The sequence below is a fragment of the Hakea prostrata genome, chromosome 2 (genome assembly GCF_041222555.1).
Source record: "Hakea prostrata isolate BN-2017 chromosome 2, UWA_Hpros_2, whole genome shotgun sequence".
NCBI lineage: Eukaryota > Viridiplantae > Streptophyta > Magnoliopsida > Proteales > Proteaceae > Hakea > Hakea prostrata.
In genome coordinates this window covers 66,769,621-66,790,485 of record NC_142601.1, presented here as the reverse complement: position 1 = coordinate 66,790,485, position 20,865 = coordinate 66,769,621, and the positions used below count along the sequence as shown (strand labels likewise).

Sequence of the window (20,865 nt, the reverse complement as noted above, 5' to 3'; positions counted from 1 at the left end):
AAAAGTGTTAGAATTTATACTTTGAGGCTTGTTATTCGAATCTCTTATAAAAACAATTTCATATAATAATGGGGGGGGAAATCCCATCGAATCAGAGCACGCATGCAAGCTTTAATGTCGGATTCCATTTACAGGAGCTCTGATAATTACTTCATAAAATTAAGGAATTTCTAGAAGATAACCATAGAATGAAAATTGACCTTTTCAAAATCCATGCAGACTCTATGAGCAACAACCCACATATTACGTTCAACATACAGTAGTGGGTTTGGCACATAAGGCACACGATCTTGTATTCCACGAGGCAAAGGTTTAAGCTGTCATGCATCGTGGAGATTTTTCCAGAGAAGATTGAATTTTCATGCGGTTCTTTTTCCATTTACATTAGTAGACTTGATGATAGATTCTTCCAGAAATAGAAGGAACATATATCAAAGATCAAAATGAGAAATGAAGGATATATATATATATATATATATATTCATTTACTGTTTGGATATGATTTGACAAATGCTACAACAGAGGCTTGGATTATCACCATTAGCTTTACCGTGGTGGAACTGGAAGAGACCACATTATGCAACCAACATCCCTTGGTGTATTCAGCCCGCCTTTTTCTTCAAAATAAGGAAGTGCTCCCCAACCCCTTTAGCCCACATAAACCATGCTCCTGTCTTCTCGGCGCCTGTTCTTGAACATCAGGTAATGCTGGCTATCTGCTTAACCAACCCTAAGCAATTCACACCCCTGTTGATCTGCTCACTTCTTGGATGGCTTATCAATGTCACTGAATTCACCAGTAATCCTGCACAGCAGGTGCACATTTTCTCATTCAGAGAAATGATTTCTTGAATAACCCAAAATTTATGCTAAAGTAGACCCCTCCCATATCACATGTTAAGTTTCAGCCAAATAGACTCACAAGGCAAAATATACCTTTCAGAGTCGAGGAATACGACGAGGGTAGAGACTAATGTATACACACCATCAATAGGATATATCATCAAATAGACTCTAAAATTATACAAATTGTCAATCCAAATCATGCCTCATCAAACAGTTAGAATATGCTCTAATCATGCCACATTGAAAAGTTACGTAGGCCAACTCGGAAACCCTCGACCCATTATCACGAGTAATGCAGAGCACAGTAAATATCTATCTCTACCATACAAAAACATCGAGGAATATCTTCATTATTTTTGCATGCAGTTTAATAGAATACAGAATCAAGCTTGCACCTCAAAAAGCAAAAAAGAAAGAACTCAGAGCACTATTTATGGCCTGTGAACACTGACATTGAGCTTATGGTAAGCCTGGGGCACACAAAATGACTGTATTTGCTTAGGAAGAGAGGACAAAATTTTGCTAATAATGAGGTGTACGCAACCACCCCATATCTTCACTAGTTCCACCCCTCGACACTCTAATTAAGCAATTACAAACATCAAATGAAAATAACGTTTAACAATATAAGAAACTTCCATTTATTTGAGTATAGATCCTTGCAAATGATCAAGTTTGTGCATCACAAACTTACATTTGGCCAATTATATAAAAAAATTTAACAAAAAGTAGGATTAGAAACCATAAACACAAAGGTCAAGTTCTTCTGAAACCTACTTTTACTCTGCAATCTTCTTTTATCTTATAATCTTTTTCAAAACAAAACCGTAGTCTGACAATCACATAGCCTTTAATAGCCGTATCCCAATCGTATCAGTATGAATGAAAGTATCAAGATGCATTGGTCTACATTGATCGTATCAGCCAACACATATTGACTCTCACAAAATCTTTAACATGCACATCATAAGTATAGGCATGCATATTCGATATGACACAATACAGTACCAATGGAGGCATACCATTAATTATAAAAGAGAAGAAATGTACCGGCCTGTACCGCATCAGTTGATACATTAAACCGTGGCTGCAACCTCATGGTTGCAGTACGTAGCTTGTGGTTTTAAAAAAATGTTATAACAGATAATTATGAAAGATTTTGCAGGACAAAAAAATCAAATGTATGAAATCCCATTGGATTAAGGCTGCATACATTGAAAAAGAAAAGGTGGGCCTCTGCGCTGCAACCCTCTTCGTCATAAAACCTCCAAAATGGAAGAACTACTAAAATTGCAACTTCATAGGGAGAAATCCTTTAACATAGCTTGAAGTATCACTATCCAAACAATGGAGACCCGAAGGTTTGCTAGATTCATACCTCTTGGACAATGACTTTTCATCTTCAGTTTTTCCGGAAAGGAAAACTCGTTGAACTGCTTCCTCTTTGGCTCCTTGAAGGTGTGAAGCCTAGGAGGTTCTAATAAAGCTTCCCCTGTAGCTACAAGATTCCGTTCCATCACCGAGGTTCTAGTTCAACTCACAAGTTGCTAACATTACAGGACTGCAACTACAGTGAGTATACAATAAGAGTCATGCAATTCATCATCTAAATCCTCTGATCTCCAAAATCTAACCCTTAGACATATTTTGTTTTTGAAATTATCAGAAAAACCCACCACAGCCTAGATATACCATTAGAACCCATCCTTCCTAATTCAATCTACAACCTCTTACGGATCACTCCCTACCTTCAATCCAGCTGGGTGCACCATCCAATTCATCATTAAGTTTCTAATTTTGTAATTTGTTCCATTACTTTACATCCAACCATCAGAACATCAACATATTTTGATTGCATAATCCCATATCCTTCTTAAAAAACACTTTGAATTTGGCTGCTGTCTGACCAGATGAAACCCTAAAATTGAATCTTAATAGTTCTTGTCAGCAGATCCAAATTATCAGATCTCACAATCCAACCATCATTTTCAGCACATATTTTACACTCTACTATAGTTAAAACTGAACCAACACCCCTTCCCTGATTCCAAGTCTAAACATTGAAGCCCAGAATTTCCCCTTTAACTAAAACCAGAAGCCAAACCCTAATTTGCCAGGAATTGACATCAACATTGATACCTCTTCGCAAAACCCTAAACCTCACTGTTAGATTCCCCATCACTCACCGGTCCTAACCATAGCATCAAACTTTAACTTCAACCTAAGCCTAACCCCTAGTGGACCCCACACCCAATTTTGGTTGGTACAATAAAGATCTTGGAAGAACTAGCCCCTAGTTGAACACTTCAATCTAGGACCACATCAAGATTTATCAAGCTAATTCCTCTGATAGAAAAGAAAGAGATGAAGGTCATATTTAATTCTTCATGGAACCATACTGTGATAGGAATTCACGTCTCCCATGGTTCTAACACTCATCATTACTCACCTTACATATCCTTTATTTAGTTATTACATCAATGCAACTACTAGCGACATCTCATTTGTTCACAGTGATTACCATCTAACAAAATCAGAAGGCAAAGTTATGAAAGACTGAAAACCATTTAGGCTGCATTTGTTTGCAAAGGTGGGGTGGGAAAAAAAAACATGTGGGCCCCATGTATAGTGGGGTGAGGGAGAAGGAAAGGAAATGAAGGAATTTTGTGGAAAAGTGTTAATTGTGGGTCCCACTTTTTACTTTTCCACACTTTTCCACAAAGTCCCACATATTTTGTGGGGTTTTGAAAAGGCTTGGGGTGAGAAAGTTGGCTTGCCACCTCACCAGACAAGTTTCCTTAAATTTTCCCACCCCAAGCAACCAAACAAACTACACTTTTAGGATTTCAAGGAAAGTAGAAAAAGTTTCCTTTTTTCAAGAATTTTCCCACCCCACCTTTATTCCAGCAACAAACGCAGCCTTATGATATAACAAGCAGAGCAAGTGGATGAACCATAGTAATGTTGTGATGAGCTACAAGCCACAAGAAATAGCATACCTATTATATGACAAGAAGGCATCACCTATGCTCCCCATGACTTTATTCCGCACCTTCCGCACACAAATCTGAGGATTATAATTGGGAAATTTTGTAAGATAACACAAGGCTCTCTTAGAAGTAAGATGGTTTTCAAAATTCTAACCCTCTTGCACTTAATGGAAATAGTTTGAATGGAGTATACGCACTCATAAAGCCAGAAAAAGTAGGTGGGATATGAGAAGCAGCTTAAGTTAGGCAGAAACTCACTTGCACTTGATCCATAGGACCAGCTTGAGGATCTCGATTCCTATGAACAACAATTCCATTGTCACACTTGTTTATAAAGTGTGCACTTCCACTGATATCATACAGATTCGGAGGGCCTCCAATCCATTGATGTAACTGAGACAGATCTGAGTGTCAGCAATCAAGGCATCCACCAACAAGCACAAATAACAGCTGACATGAGTAGTATACCTGTCTAGGATGTGCTACAAACCAAACATGACAAGAGTGATGTTGTGCAAATCGTTTTATCTTTGTAAGCATTTGACTCACATACTCTGTCTCTGTCCTGTTGCAATAAAATTAGAGTTGTAAAGGGTTGTCAAAGGTATAAAATATAATCACTGGTTGCCTATGCCATAGTCAACACACAATGAAAATCTTAATGAGCATCCAAATATCCATTGACAAAGACCAAAATAAGTGTCTTCTATTTCTCGCACAACTGCCAGAAAAATGTATAGCATGGATGACCAAAACAATCATGTTGCTTATCATTTCTCTTATGAGACTGAACCACGATCATAAAAACAAGGCACAAAAGGGACAAAAAAAAAAGAGCATCCTCGATTATCAAAACACTCACTGGTTTGGAGGACGCTGATGATCAAGTTCATTATATGGATCAATCACCAGCCCACGCACCCCATGCCTTAAAACAGCTGCTTTTGCAAGTGCTAGAACCCACTTGATGGATGGAAGACAGTCATCCTCACATCTGTTTTGAAAAACAGGCAATCCAACAAAAGCAATGCCATTTGTTAATCATGTCTACAAGTAGACAATGAACTTAGTGTAACAAGATAATAACTAAATACCCAAATAACCTAATCAAAACTCTCAGCAATAAGAAGCCATTTTATTTTTTAAATCTCTCAGCAACAAAGAAGCCATATTATCTTTTAAATCTCTAAGCAATAAGAAAGCATATCATTTAAATTCTCTTGGGAAAGTGAATTTATTAAGAAAAGCCAGCTAATAAAAACCAAGTGAGAATGAGGGCCTGCATTCTTTGTATGTTTCTTTAAAAGGAATTTGTTATCCACCCTTTCTTCAGAACAAAGCTATAAATTTTATGGAACTTTCTGTAAAAAAAGTCAACTTGGGTAACAATGTTATATATTTCAAGCGGGACTGACATCTCATGAGGCAGGCCCAAAACGGTCATCGCCTAGGACCACATTTTCATTGTTCCAGCACTAGCTTGGTCAGTTGGGTTGGCACCATGATGATACTGGCCTGGCTGTGTTGGTTGGAGAAACCAGTACTGGCAGGGGTGACAACTGGTCATGATCAGCTATGGATTGGCCAGAAGGGAAAAAGGAAAAAAGTCTTTTCAAGGGGCATGCATCATTTTCAAATGACTGGGATACCCTTGGTTGCCTACTTGCACAGGCAATGGATTTTTGGGAATCTAAAGGGAAGCCATTTGTAGGGAAGGGCAAAATGCAATGTCTACAGCATCGGAATCATGGATTGCCGAGCGATGCTTGGGTCTTTAACATCACTATCACAGGAATAAGATGCAGCTTATATGAACTAAAACGGTAAAAAGGAAAGAGGAAAATATTGATTTCATAAAAATAAAATGCTCCATACATGAGATTGTTTCCTTACCTTATCAGATGGAAGGTATTATTCAACCACTCCTTTCCCTGTTCCAAATCCTCAATGGTCATCCGTTCAACTGATGCTCCATACCTATGGTTAGATAATCTGAAACTTTTAAGGATCTGAAGTAAAATTTAAAACATCAATCTTAGTATAAAGAACTATCAAAATATTAGGGGTTATTTGATTAAGGGTGACCAAACACCTCTAATGGTCTGAAACTCCCATTATAAATGACAACCATTTGGGATACAGAATAAACTCACCTTTACAAATTTATGATAGGAAACAAGTTTCAATAGTTGACAAAGCCATTACCCTCAGAACATTTGAAAAAAAAAAAAAGGGGGGGAGGGATATAGATTTGTTTCATATGTGGGGCTGGGTAAACACAAGCATCTTCTTGAATACAGTACACATGGAAGCATGGCACAAAGTTGGCACCAATATCTCACAGGCATGATGACAATTTTACCTGCTATTCATTATAGCTTTATTCTTGTTTTTTGTATGGAGTTGGGGGGGGGGGGTGCAGAGTTGGGTTGTTTTATGTCGCTGAAAGAGAATCAAATGCAAATTGTGGCTATATGATTGCCTCGTGAAATCCCACATTTAGTACAGACAGTTCCCCACCTATCCAACAGTTTGGACGGCCACTTGAGGCATGCTTGTGGTTTGCTACTGCTTGAGTGATTTGGATACTAAAGGTAAGTCTTCCGAGGAAGATTGGAAGGTAACTGATCGCAGGATAGACAACAATTAGTACAGGTAAAGTTCATACACTTATCTAAGAAGTCTCTTACAAGTCGTTTAACTGATGGTGATACTAACATCTCATGTTGCTCCAAGCAGAGGTTGATTATCAGTAAACATAATCCATCAGCAAGTTGATGCAGTTCAAAAGAACAATAAACCAGTAGCAAACCAGACCCATCAAATTGGACCAAAATAAATTTTAATGCTCACCTTTGAGTGTCCAATACATTATATGGCTCTGTGCCTAATATTTTTTGGTGTAGTATTGCAAACAGTATTCCATAGATGCTCATCTGTGAGCCACTTACTATTGTTCTGTAGTTAGTACTTCTGTTTTGGAATCAAAGTTCACTTTCAATGATGGTTCTGCAGTTAGTAAATCCATTCACCTCACTTAGTAGTCCAGATATCTTGCCATTCTATTTGCTAGTTGCTGTTACACTGATGTTCTATATCTGATTCCAGCTCCCCAGAAAATACTCATTTAACTGATCTCCTCATTGAGATCTAGTAAATCCATTTATAACAGGGATACTACCCTAATATCTTTCAGGTATTAGGAGCCTATGATTGAATCAGCACCACATAGAGAAATACTCATAACCAGGCTCGATTGATTCAGCACCACAAAGGAATTATTGGTAACTGGGTTCTTCCTCACCTATCTGACCCCTTTGAGAATAAGTTGAATGGGTATGCATTGGGAAATCTCCAGCCTCACAGTATTGGACCTGAACAAGAAAGTTGAGGCCTATAATCCATTCTGGACCAATAGAGCTTCTTTCACATGACAGCATGATGTATCCAGCCCCCAGGCAGTCCCAAAAGAACCTAGAAGGGGCCCAAGCCCATCCAGAACAGGGCCCAAACAAAGGGGGGCCGAATCTAACCAAGGGGCAAAATGGTAATTTTCACCCCTTGGATCAAGTCTATTTAGTAGGGTTAAATTCAGAATAATTTCTGATTCTTAATTTTAATATTATTTTCTAAATTGGAGTCTTGGTGGTTAAGTAAGTATTGTTTCCTCTTGGGTTTAAAGTTCCTAGTTGGAAGAGTCATAGAGTTGTACTAACTTAGGTAAGGATAACTTAAATTAGGAAAATTTATTTCCTTTTTGGGCCTAGTTTGGTTTTAATTTGGTTGCTTAGGTCTTAAGTTATATAATTAGCATTAGGTGACTTAAAGTGTCTAAGTGAGATCTCAAAACCAAGGGCTCAGATCGCATAGTAATTAAATACATTTTGATAAGTGTTTCAAGGTCCAAGTTAAGTTGTGATGGGACCCTAATAGTCAGGGTACTTAGTATGAGTCAGTCTTTTATTTCAGGCTATAAATAGTCTTTCTAGTGTAAGTTATTGTCATATTTGATTGATTGAATGAAAATAAAGTTTGAGAATATTAGCTTGTCAAAGTCGTGGGATCTTTAGAGGACACCCTGCGGCTGGGTTTGTGCATTGCTCTTCAACCTCAAGCTATTCAATCACCTATTCAAGCATTCTACAGAGAGTTATCTGAAATTCCTTCAATTCACAAGTGTAACCCTAGCCTTGCTCCTCTTCTGTCAGCAGCCATCCCTATCCCTCTCCTTTAGTTCAGACCTTAGGAGAAGCCCTAATCCCATTGAAAATACTCTCTCACCCCCCCCCCTTTAGCTTTCTGCAAATTCCAGCCCTTCCCTAAGCCCCAAAAGCCATCTCTCATCCTCTTCTTTTTCCCCACATTTACAGCCCTACTAATAGGAAAACCATATTCCCAGCCCTTTCCTTCCCTTTTGGTCGCCCTTAAGCGTAGAACACAGTCCTAATCTTATTTCCCCCAACTCAGCCTTATTTCTGAAATTTAATTGAACTGCAGAATTTTCAGGAATCAGAATTTTATTGAGTTTTGTCGATTAGACCATACTCTAGTTGCAGAAACCACAATAGAAGGCAGTCTGATCTGCAAAACCAGCAGGCTTAAACCCCTATTCTACCTTAGCCGAGACACCCCATAAACCCTAATTGTGTGTTGGTTCCAAATTAGAAGATCCAAAAATCCTAACCCTAGACCTGGGTTTCCATCACAGCATCTTCCAGTAGGCTATTAAGGAGTGATCCCACATGATAGTGTCAATGGGGTGCAAAGTTGAGCTTAACACCATATTATTCCTTTCTCATGTAATAAGAATTACCGTGAGAGGGATATCTCAGTGGATCAGCAGTGTCAGCAGAAGCTGGGTCTACTGACAGGCCTTTACTGTGTTGCATGTCATGAATGTTACTAGTCTACAGCTCATGTTTAAATTTGACATGTGGCCCATCTAAACTATTCCCTATGTATTAAACAATTGGGATGGCATCATCACCACTGAAGATTGGCAGAAATAGATATGAAGCAGTTGGGATGGCATCACCACCACTTCAATTGGCAGAAATAGATGTCCCACTTAGACAACCACGCTAAGCAAGCCAGCATAAAAGGCTTTTGCCAAAAGTATTACTCATATAAAAAATGGCAAATAGATTACCTTTCCAATCAATCATTCAGGCTGCGTTTGTTTGCAAAGGTGGGGTGGAAAAAAAAAATGTGGACCCCATGTGTAGTGGAGTGAGGGAGAAGAGAAGGAAAGAAAAGGAAAGTATGGAAAAGTATTAATTGTGGGTCCCACATTTTACTTTTCCACAAAATCCCACACTTTTTGTGGAATTTTGAAAAAGCTTGGGGTGGGAAAGTTGGGTTGCCACATCATCAGACAAGTTTCCTTGAATCAAGGAAACTTGTCTCTCACTTTCCCACCCCAAGCAACCAAACATTAGACACTTTTTGGATTTAAAGAAAAAGTAAGAAAAGTTTACTTTTTTCAAGAATTTTCCCACCCCACATTTATTCCAACAAACAAACGCAGCCTCACAGAAGAAAGAAAACAAATTATATAAATTTAAAATAAATAAATAAATAAATAAATAAAAGGGGGACCTTTCCACTCCCACCCAAAAGTGAGACATGATAGGGTAATTTCTGGAATATCTTATATTTCATGTAGCACATTGAAGTGTGGCAGAGTAGGGAACACAACAGGGCTTCGAACAAAAGCGAGAAGGCATTGTTTTATGAAGTCATTTTCTCAGGCTTTAATGGAGCTCGGCATGGCAGCTTCTCTTGATAAGTTGGTCTACGTGTCTAAGGCCTTAGAAATACATGAATTTCGAAAAAGCATTCTTATAATTCAGTGAAAATATGACTTTTATGTCACTCACTGTCACTCTTCTTCAATGTTTGAGCACCAATCCTGCTCCTACGTTCAGTTGGGCAGATCTCAACTTCTAGCCCATCCATTTAAAGGTTGATAGGAAAGTAGAGACACCCCCCCCCCCCCCCCCCCCCCCCCAAAAAAAAAAAAAAAAATAATAATAATAAGAATAATAATAATAATAATAATAATATGCAACATCACGAGTCAAATTCAGTTAATCCATAATCCTTGAAAACAATTAGATTGGCCAAGAGAAAAATAACACCAAGTTATCAGCTTACACAAACCTAGAATTGAAGAAAGGTTTTTTTATGTGTTTCTCCAAAAGCTTTCTTGCATGCTCCCGAACCTAAAAATCAGTATATATAAACCAGTATCAGGAAGAGCATAAAGGAACAAAAATAGGTGGCACTAGTACAGAATCCTCTGCGGAAAAAAAATTCAGCTTAATGGGTAAAGAGTGAAGCACAAACACTAGTATAAATAAACAAATATATAATTGACATATCCCAAAGGTTGTGGGGGCTGTGCAAAGGCTGGTGGAGTCACCTTGGACTATTTGTAGGGCTAACATCACGACAGCTTTGTACAAGTTTGACTACTTTTAAACTACTTTTTATAATAAGCTAAACAAACATTCAACAATCACATTCATAAAAAATTTTAAAAAAAATTCAAGAATCACAATTATGAAAAGTTATCCAAAAAAATAAAACAAACATAACTTCATCTCATCAAGCATAATAACAATAACTATGTACATCTAATCACTCGCAAGTCCGAAATAAATAACAATATTTATTCATCCATCTCATCAAGCATCATAACAATAACTATGTACTTCAATATTTTTTATTATGAGTTACTATGTACATCTTATCTACCTACTTAACCATGGCACCATCTAATCACTTGCAAATCCAAAATAAATAACAATGCTATTCATATATAGTTTAGTGAAACTATTTTACAAATTAGTTTTAACATTAATTTTTTTCTTAAATATACATGAATAATATTTGAATTGGAATCAGAATTGATGTATCCATTTTTTCCTCCCTTTTTTTTACCAAACAATGCCGACATGATAAATTAATAGATCTCATTATTCCGATTTCCAAGTCATTGTTTATTTAATGATTCATTGATTATTGATGTTGAGTATGGTTCATGCTTCACATTTTGTTGCCGACAGGCGCTTTGGGCCTCGGAGTTCATTTGCAAATTGGGCATCGATTCTAAAATGACTCACCTATTTAAATTTATATAGGGCTTTGTAGAATAAATTATGATTAAATAAATAAATACATAAATAATATGCACAAATACAAAATGTAAAAAAAGCGGCTGCTTTAGCGTCTAAGCGGCAATAAGGCGCACAAGGCAGCAAAGCGGTAGCGCCTAGGTGAAAAAGCGGGAAAAAATCAGCATGTGAATTAAGCGGCTTAAAAACCGCTTTGCCGCCTAGGCGGACGCTTTGACAACTATTGCTGGATATTTCCTATTATTTCTGCGATTTGAGTTCTTCTTCTTCCTCTTCAACTTCAGCAGCAAATCAATTCAAGTTTTACAGGTACAGCCCTTACCCATTCCCCATAGCAACCGTAGCCTTCTTCCCCCTCCCCTTCCTCTTCCTGCAATAGCAGCACCCCTCCCCCCCTGTTAGACCTACTTCCCCAGCCCCTTTAGACTCCATTCCCCTTCCCCTAGGATCGTACCAGGCTCTAGGACATTCCCCTACAGCTACCTTCCCAAAACAGCCCTATTTCCCTAACCCAAAAATAGTATGCGTTTCTTTCTCTTTCTTGGAAGAATTCTGCAGAATTTTTGAAACCCTCTGAAACCCTAATTTAGTAGAGCTAGACCTCCTTAAACCCTTCAAAACCCTTGAATCCAGTTCTGAATTTACAAAACCATCAACCCAGACCCCAAACCTACCCTAACCCTAAACTGAGTTTCAACTTGAATTTCAAATCTGAAATTTCACATTGTAGCATCTTTCAGACCTACTTCCCTGTTACAGCAGGGTTACCTAAGCCCTAGAAGATGCTTCAACCTCCCAACCTCCATCCCCCTTTATGCTGGAAATCCTCGGCAACCCTAAGAATCCGGGAAAATTACCAAACTACCCTAGCCCTAGTTTCGGGGTTACATCACCCCCACCCCATCACTTCAGGGGGAAAAAAAGGTTCAAGGCATATAGTATCAAGATTCTTCAATCTATGGGTCTTGCCTTGTATTAGTTTATCAAAGAATAAGCAAAAGAGATCCACAAGTAAGAGCAACAGCAAAAATTGACTTGATACAAGATAATGATATATTTATTTAAACCAAACGAGTAAGGAAAAGGAAAACAGAAAAGAGACCATAAGAAAACAAATCATAACAAAAAGGAGAAAAGATTGAACCTAAACAAAACCGAATTTTAATACGATAAATTGTTAAAGAAGCATACATTGTTCTCCATGGAACAAAGGGCAAATTTCCAGCCTTGACTTTCATTAAGATTACATAAGAGTGCATCTATCCACTCGCTCTTTCCAGAATTGGGAACCCCTGTCACTATAGTTAGCTCTCCTGGCATAATCTGCATGAGACAATGCATTCAAAACTATGATTAAACGTATTCCTCCAACTAGTAGATAGTAATACATGAACTTGCTAGTAAAAACACATGCTTGCAGTATTGCATCTGTGGTTCAAATGACTTCACCATCCTGTTCTGGGCCCCAAGCAAATGGGCTAGCACTCAGCTGGCAAGCATTTACCTACCAATATAATTTATTAGTATTTACAAGAACTATAATTAGAGAAAGAACCAAGGATACAACAACGACTACGAGCCTACTTAAACTAACTGGGGTCAGCTTCATGGATCCTTGCCTCCCAGTCAACTCTATTTGAGGTCATACAAGATACAAGGCCACCCATGCATGTCCTTTCGCAACACTTCTCCTAAGGTTATCTTATGTCTATCATTGGCTCTTTTGGTTCTTCAATCTAGATTAAATCACTTCTGACGCACATGGGCATTTAAAGGCCTCTGTTGAACGTGGCCTTGCCAACCACAAGCCACTTTCTCGTAGCTTATCATTTATCAAAGCTACTCCTAGACCAGCTCTAATATGATCATTCCTTACCTTATCGTTCCTTATTTTGCCACTCATCCATCTTAGTATCCTCATGTTTGGTCTACTAGACTGAACTCATCTACATGCTGCTTCTTAAATCTTAACAGCACAACACTTTGCACCATACATCACAGCTAGTCATACAACAGTCCTAAATAATCCATGAATACGCACATAGCATGATGCTGAGCATGAAAACAAGTTTAACAAAATAGATTCTAACACAGAATTAAATACACATTCCTCTCGAAATTAAAATAATGAAGCCCATGATGCCCCCCCCCCCCAATCCCCCCGCCCAAAAAAATAAAAACCTCATCTGGCATACAGCTTCCCACCCCCCATCCCCATTGAACATTCTGTTGATACCCAATGTTGGATCTCTAATTTGTACTTCTTTTATTTTCAAGGTACTGTAATATCTTAGACTTCGTTATATAGGGCAGTTTCAAAATTTTGTGGAATCTTTTCTTTATACAATGTGATTTTTTTATTAGATAGAGACAAATAAAATTTTATTTTATGAAAAATTACCCTCTTCCCTTTGGACAGCCTAGTTTTTCTCTCTTCTCTCTCCTTTGAAAAATTCCTCATCTCATGTAACTTTTTCTCTTCCTGCATCACTTCTTTATTTCCCTTACTCCTACTGCAGATGATTGTCTTATATAAATAACAATCAAGCTTCCAGCCCTTGACTCAACAAGAAATCTCATTTATATCCAGGTCTATGGTGCAGCTAATAAAATTAGCCCTTGATCTCTAACCTGTGCTGGCAGCAGACCAGGCTACAATACCAATCTGGGAAACCCTGTAGGGTTATAAGCCTGTTATTTTATGGGTTGTTGAAATTTGTAACCTAGTCTTTTTCATTCACAAGATAACTACAGTGAACTGAAACAAAGAATTTTGTCATCCCCAAGTGAGGATCATATCCACCTCCATTTCCCACCCCCACCACCAAAAAGCACACATAAAAAAAAAAAGTCCCCCCTACAATGAATGATTTGTTCTCCATTTCTCTTCTCCCTGTAAATCAACTGTGCCCGCTTTTCAGCAGAAGGAACATTTTGCAAATAAGTTTTTTTGGGGGGGACGAATGAATAATATATTAAAAGAAGAGCAGCCTAACAGAGGAATATACCAAGAGAAAGGGGGGGGGGGGGCACAGCTCAGGGGTCTGAGGTGCTAAACAAAATACAATAGTCTAATCCCCAGGTAACAACAAAGAATCTGTTCCGGGGGTATCTACAAGGGGCTTGGGGGAAAGAAGGGATATATTGGAACTAACGTCCCTGCAGATTGCCTTCCAAAACTGATCAATAGAGTGGGATTTGGAGGACCATCTGCAGAGATTGCTCTCGAACCAGATATGAGAAACAGAAGCACCAAACACCAGAAGAGCAAAAGCATCACAGATGTTGAAGCCACCAAAACTGTTCAAGAGTCAGCAACATTCCCTATCAAAGGGAAGCGCCCAACGGGCCCAAGGCCAAATGGAAGGCAAGGGACCAAATAGATTCACTGAATGGACAAGAGAAGAAAAGGGGTTGAGCGTCTTCCTCAGTTAGGTCACAGAGAATGCAAGTGGAGATGAACAGGACATGGCGGCTGCAAAGGATGGAGAGGGTGGGGAGGCAATGGGAAAGGGTTCTCCAGACTATGAGAAAGTGTCTAGGGATGTGCCCCTTGAACCATTCCAACTTATTCCAGGGAACAACAGGGTAGGGGTTTCTGACGAAATGCCAAGCAAAGGAGGTGGAGACAATGTTGTTCTTTGAGAGGGAGGGGGAGAAAAAAAAAAAAAAGGATGCCATGTGCATGTGTGTCTCTTTTTTTTCTTTTCTTTTCTTTTTTTTTTTTTTTTTTTTTTTGGGGGGGGGGGGGGATGGACTGGTCCAAGTACCATTAGAGATGAACTGGAAATGGCTGTGAGAGTTTGGGGGTGCCTGAAGAGTAGAAAGCTCTAGCCCCAAGCCAGTGACAGAGGATACCATGGGGAAGCCAGGGGGTGTCCAGCTAGAAGGAGATGCTGGAGCCAGGACTGATGCAAGTGGAGATAGCTTGGAGAAACGGAACTAGCCTCATCCAGACCCAGGAGGTACCAGACGGGAGGGAAGTTTGAGTACATTACCCTAGTCATTTATTTCCAGTCTTAAATATTCGATTTGGAATTGGGTTATGATTAGAGGGTCATATTGGACAGAAAAATGAATGACTCATGCTCTGCTTTAAGCCTTTAAACACTTCTCCTAAAAATTTTGATAGTCAGAGATGTAATCCTGTCTTCTATATATTCTTCTAAAAAAAAAAAAAGAAAAGAAAAGAAAAAGAAACAGTAGTATGAACTATGAAATAAGTCTAAAGCTGAGAAACTATACAATTCGTACATTGTACAATTGATCCAGACTCCTCCATCCAGTCGGCACTCCAAGCTCATACCCTTTACTGCAATGATAATAGGAATCAATGTCATCAAAGTAATCTCCAAAGCTGAACAAACCACGTATTGGATATAACTCTGCATTTTCAATCACTGCCTTCAGTTCGCCTGGCCCATAATATGAGAGCACCTGTGGATATCAATTCTAAAACATGATCAAAAACAACAGACAAATGATGTATATAAATTCAGCATCAACAACTACAATTTATAAAAATCATGAGTAAACAAAAGGCAGCAAGGATTTCAAGGAACATTAGAGTCCTCAGGAAGCAGCTATCCAAGAAACAACCAGCAACAAGTCATAGAAAATGAAATTTAATTCAAAAACAGTATCTTACAACTTAACTATCCAAACCCAACCAAACTTAAGAGATTGCGTCCCTATACTATTACCTACATTCCCTCCAAGTTTCACCCCCAATAATAACTTTTCATCCCACGTCTCAAGAGCCTGCCCCATCCCACCATAATCTCACTATTCTAAATCTCTTGAGGACTAACATCCATCATCCTTGATGCTATTCCATCCCAATTAACCCAACCATGGAATTTAGAGGCAACTAGTTTAAAGCAATTAAGGTATCCATCCAGAAACCAACCCATATACCATACGTGAAATCAAGATTTGGGGCCTAGAAACTAGTCTAGTCTTAGAGATCTTGGAAGGCTAGGCCTTATTTGAGTAAGACTGAATCATTGAGAGTTTAGAAGGGTATTGACATGATAACATCCTTGAAAACGATATGCTTAATTATTAGGAATCTCAACAATATGCTTGAATTATTTACTTCATCACTTGTTTACTGCTCATCATTTTTGTCCTTAAGACTTAAACGTGTATATGTGTAATTGAACATCAAGATTTGACCGCATACTGATATTGCCAATAAAGAACACAAATCCAAACCACCAATTTAAGTAACTATTTTTCCAACACGATCATTAAAATGTGCTTACATAGGCAAAAATAGGGTTTACATTAATTTCCAAGCCTTAATTTGGCCTAAATCCTCTGAAACTTGGCAGAAAAATCCAATGTCTTGGCAGTATTTTGAATATTTTGGTAGCCAGATAACTGAAGAAAAAAAAAAAAATTTAACTTTAAATTCCAGCAGAAACTGATAAACCCTAATTCCCAAGTTTCCACTTTGGAAACCCTAAACCCCAATTCAGCTGGTTCTTTTGAGGTCTTGCCACACTGACCTCAACCTGGTCTAAGGCTACATAAGAAAGCAATACAACATATGTTGCATACTAAACTACAGAATTGAGATAAGTAGACCTAACTATGCTTCTACTAACATTCTTTTCGGGGAAAACTCATATCCTTGACATTTGGAAAAGACTCTTACCTCCTGATAGGGCCCTTGGATCATGGTATTATGTTACACTAAGGGAGGGGGTGGGGGGAGAGAGAGAGAGAATTAGGGTTGACTAGGGGTTATAAATAGGGGTAAGATGTGACGAGTAGTTATGGATTATTTTGTGTGAGTGTTTGGGCAACCGTAGGCTGAGGGCCAGCAGTGTGCTATGGGGTGACTAGCACCATTGTAACCAATTTATCTTTGTTAATTGTTCTTGCATATTATCTTAGTAATTCGATATTAGTATTTCTAGTATCGATCATCGGGTTCCTAACAAATTGGCATCAAAGCAGTGATGATCCCAAGGAGGCTGATATCGCGTTGTCTTCTTTTTTTCGGTGAAGGAGAAGTGGAGCAATGGTTAGCAAAGCTCTTGTTGTTTTGCTTGGAAAAGCAGATCGAGGAGGAGCATCAATTGGGAGTGGCTCCAATACTTCGAAGGATACGGGTTGGATTGGGTATACAATAGATCTTTACTAGGGCAAACTTCAAAAAGATGCTGGTTATTGATTTTGGTAATGGGAAGAATGCAAATTCAAGAGTGGAGTTGAAGATTACCCCCTATATTGAATCCGCGTTGGTTTTTGGTGAGAAGGAATCACAGTACCACATCATACAAGCACAAGGAAGTGCGCAGGGATTGGCCATTGGTTGTGGCCAATTAGTCGCAGGGGCTGCTTCTCGCCGAACCGAGAGTAGAAAGGCAAAGAGAGGCTCAATGGTTGAGACTAATGTTCCTAGTGGTAGATTGAAAAGCAATAATGAAAAGAGGAGTCGAAGGGAGGTTGGAGCAGTAGGCAAGAAATAGTAGGCGGCGGCCAAGGTTGACCCTAAACCAGTTTGTGGGGTTGGCTCACAGCCTAAGGGCCACAAGTTTAATTCTTTGGGCCCAGTCAGACCTGCTTGGTCTTAGACCAAACGCCCATGCAAACAAAATTCAAGGACTGGACCATCAGGTTCGCAAAGAAACCTCCTTGGGCTCAGCCCATTCCATTAACCCAAAACCCAGCCTATTCATTAACCCGATACCCAGCCTATCCTTTTCTACCCATGGGTTTAAGTATTTGAGCCCAACCAATTCAAAAGATCCACAATGGGCCCAACCTATTTCATTACACCAAAACCAAGTTTCTCTCCTTATTAATTTGGACCCAAATATCTTAGATGGGCCAAGATCCAACCCCAAGACAAGTTTGAACTGAGGACTCACCAAAGAATCAGTCCGACCAAGCCAAAAACATGGGGAACCATCATCATCAACCTTACAAAGTTGAGACAGAGAGAGAGGTGGCAAGAATGGGGCTGCAGCAATTGAGCTGGGTGCTGGTTTCGTATCCGGTGACAAAAGCATCAAGACCAAGCTGGTTCCATATGCAGAAAGCAATAGCTAAGTGCTTGAGGAAATGTTTGCTGGTGCGGTAGGTTTCTTTTCAGCATCTATGAGGTCGGCAGAAGATGCGAGGGCTGATGACACCTTGCCTGCTGCTGCAAATCCAGATGCAACATTCATCTTATTGATTTTGATAAAAGCAGGAGGAATCAGCCTGAATTTTGTTGTTGCTGAGACTGAAATACCTTGTGAACAAGGCATAAAAATATCTGAAGCTAACCCTCTTGTTGCTAAGGAAATTAAGCCACATCATGAAGCGCTGGAAGACGGTGATCTGAAATTCAAAATGAACTTGAGGGATTCATTTAATGGTGGTGATCTGTCATCTTCTGCTACTTTTATGGATCAAGGGCTTGATAAGATTCTATATAGTTCTTGGCTTCAACAATCCAAAGGAGCTTCTTCCCCTGCTGATAAGTCAGCTTTGCCTTTTCGATCCAGAGGAGAGCACCATCCAACACTTGAAGCTGCAAACTTCTGCTATTTATAGGTAAGCCTTTGAATTTGGGGACCTGAATCTTGGTAACTTGCATTTTCTAATAATCAATGACGATCTGGGTGACAATAAAGCGGATGTCAAGTTTACTCAGTGGGTGGCTGTTGTAGTCGGCCAAGCAAGGCAACTTGTTTTGGCAGACACTGAAGTAACATGGTTGTGTGGCAAACATGTATAAGACCAAGCTTCTAATTTCCATCACCTTGAAGACAAGGTGATTTTCGAGGGGATCACGGTACTATGTTACATTGGGAGGGGGGGAGAGAGAGAGAGAGAGAACTAGGGTTATAAATAGGGGTAAGATGTGACGAGTAGTTATGGATTATTTTGTGTGTGTTTGGGCAGCCGTAGGCTGAGGGGCAGCAGTGTGCTGTGAGGGTGACTGGAACCATTGTAACCGGTTTATCTTTGTTAATTGTTCTTGCATATTATCTTAGTAATTCGATATTAGTATTCTGATATTCGATCATCGGATTCCTAACACCTCCCTACATAAGAATGATCTTACAAGGTCAACTAATTCCATTTATAATCGTGACATAACCTGATCATGTGTTAAGAATTCTCCAATTGTGTTTGTTACTAAACAGTGGCCAGCATATTTACTTATAGCAAATAAAATTATAATTAAAAAACAAGGGCTACATTATGAGTAATTACACACAACCCCAACTAAGAAATGAACAAACCAAATACTTTCCAACACCCGACATGTACTTGTAGCAAATAAAATTATAATTAAAAACAAGGACTGCTACATTATGAGTAATTACACAACCCCAACTAAGAATTGAACAAATGAAATACTTTCCAACACCCAACAATAAGCAAATAAACAAACACCAACACATGCCTAGCAACTCTAGCAACTAAACACAATATCTTAACAGTTAAAAAGAACTCAAGTACAACATGTAGGACAACTATGTGTTTTTGGTGGTACAAGAAAGAATTGTCTATCATAACAAAAATACATGGCATTCATTTAGTGGAGCACATCCACGAGATCATTCAGGCCAATAGCATTCTTATTGGATGACCTAACCCTCCTAATCTATTGAATCTCTTAGGATGAATATATGTGATATCCAACAGCAAACAGAATGCTATTTATAATATCAAATGGGTTAGAAACAAGAGAAGCAAATTGTCACCAGTTTTTTATTCATTTGATAGGGAAATGGACCAGCACAACAATGTTTTGATGAACAGACCCATGTCCTCTTCATTGATTGAGTCCATGCCTCATTTAGGTTGGGAAAAGAAATGCATGTACTCCGCTCAAACTTCACCAGACAGTAAGTACAGGATACAGATTATGGCATGAGCGCCACATTCCTACCACAGGGATTTTTCAATGGTTGGTGTGGTCCCTCTGCAACTTAAATTAGATTTCATCCACCGAAAAAAGCAGAGATCAGTAAAGAACCTCATTTGCGTCTTTACAAACGGCAGATTCATCTTTCTGTGGCCACCTCACTCGCCAGCACCTACAAGATCACCATATCAATCTCAAAGCATTAAAAGGAGAATCTAAACAATCCTACTAAAAGAACCAAACAGAATTGTGGAATCCAGATTGAATCAAGTAACCTCTCTCTTCCAAGGCGCCGTGCAAGCTCTTCTGCCAAAGCTTGGCCAGGTGGATCAGCATCAGTAGCAAGAATTATTCGAGATGCCTAGAAAGATATCTAACTATCAGAACTATCATCATATCTAGAAGAACAAAAGCTCATATGGATGGGCGTATGTCATACCCACCTTGTCCAAGTACTCTCTGCAGTTCCACAAGTACTGAAACTTCGTATCCTAGCTTAAAAGAAGAGGATATATAAGCATTATACCCAGATTCTTGAGACAACAAAGAAAACAAACAACCACCATTACAGCCGTGGTAGGGGGCATCATCTGTTAAACTACCAGATGAGTTTACCAACGGTAATTAGCAAAAAGGAAACATCAGAGCAAGACACTAGCTACCCCTTGCACAGGATTTTTCTCTGATTCTATCAAATGCACCCTATTTTTTTCTCGTTGCACATTAGAGGATAGACAATGGGATCAGTATACTCTAGGATACAGAAAGGTATTTTCCCATTAGGTAATGGGAAACTGCAAAATGTAAGGCAAGCAGCAATATTTAGTATGTTTAGAAAAAGCAGACCTTCTCTACATCAGGCAAATCTTTATTGGAAACTTTTGAAGGGGCCCCATCAGGAACACTGACACAGTTACGAAAGCCAGCTTCTTCCATTGAAAGCTTATCAATTTCACCCTCAACCTATAATCAGAAGAAAATGTTATTATGTTAATCAAAACAGAAGAAGATG

The 20,865-nt window shown here is 38.9% G+C and overlaps 1 protein-coding gene across 2 annotated transcripts in view; it reads right to left on the bottom strand.

The window, feature by feature from the left end:
- Positions 1–128: 128 nt before the first annotated feature.
- LOC149025821 (toprim domain-containing protein) overlaps positions 129–20,865 on the bottom strand; it is a 29,280-nt gene continuing 8,543 nt past the window's right edge. For both annotated transcript variants that reach the window (XM_089146025.1, XM_089146026.1), the window contains 13 exons: positions 20,700–20,816; positions 20,297–20,344; positions 20,129–20,214; positions 19,965–20,025; positions 15,230–15,412; positions 12,167–12,298; positions 9,999–10,060; positions 5,730–5,813; positions 4,699–4,830; positions 4,305–4,401; positions 4,095–4,229; positions 3,846–3,913; positions 129–805 (listed from right to left, as the gene is read on the bottom strand). In XM_089146025.1, the coding sequence (XP_089002151.1) occupies positions 760–805; positions 3,846–3,913; positions 4,095–4,229; positions 4,305–4,401; positions 4,699–4,830; positions 5,730–5,813; positions 9,999–10,060; positions 12,167–12,298; positions 15,230–15,412; positions 19,965–20,025; positions 20,129–20,214; positions 20,297–20,344; positions 20,700–20,816 (1,251 nt within the window). In that variant the 3' untranslated portion in view covers positions 129–759. The remainder of the gene's footprint in view (positions 806–3,845; positions 3,914–4,094; positions 4,230–4,304; positions 4,402–4,698; positions 4,831–5,729; positions 5,814–9,998; positions 10,061–12,166; positions 12,299–15,229; positions 15,413–19,964; positions 20,026–20,128; positions 20,215–20,296; positions 20,345–20,699; positions 20,817–20,865) is intronic.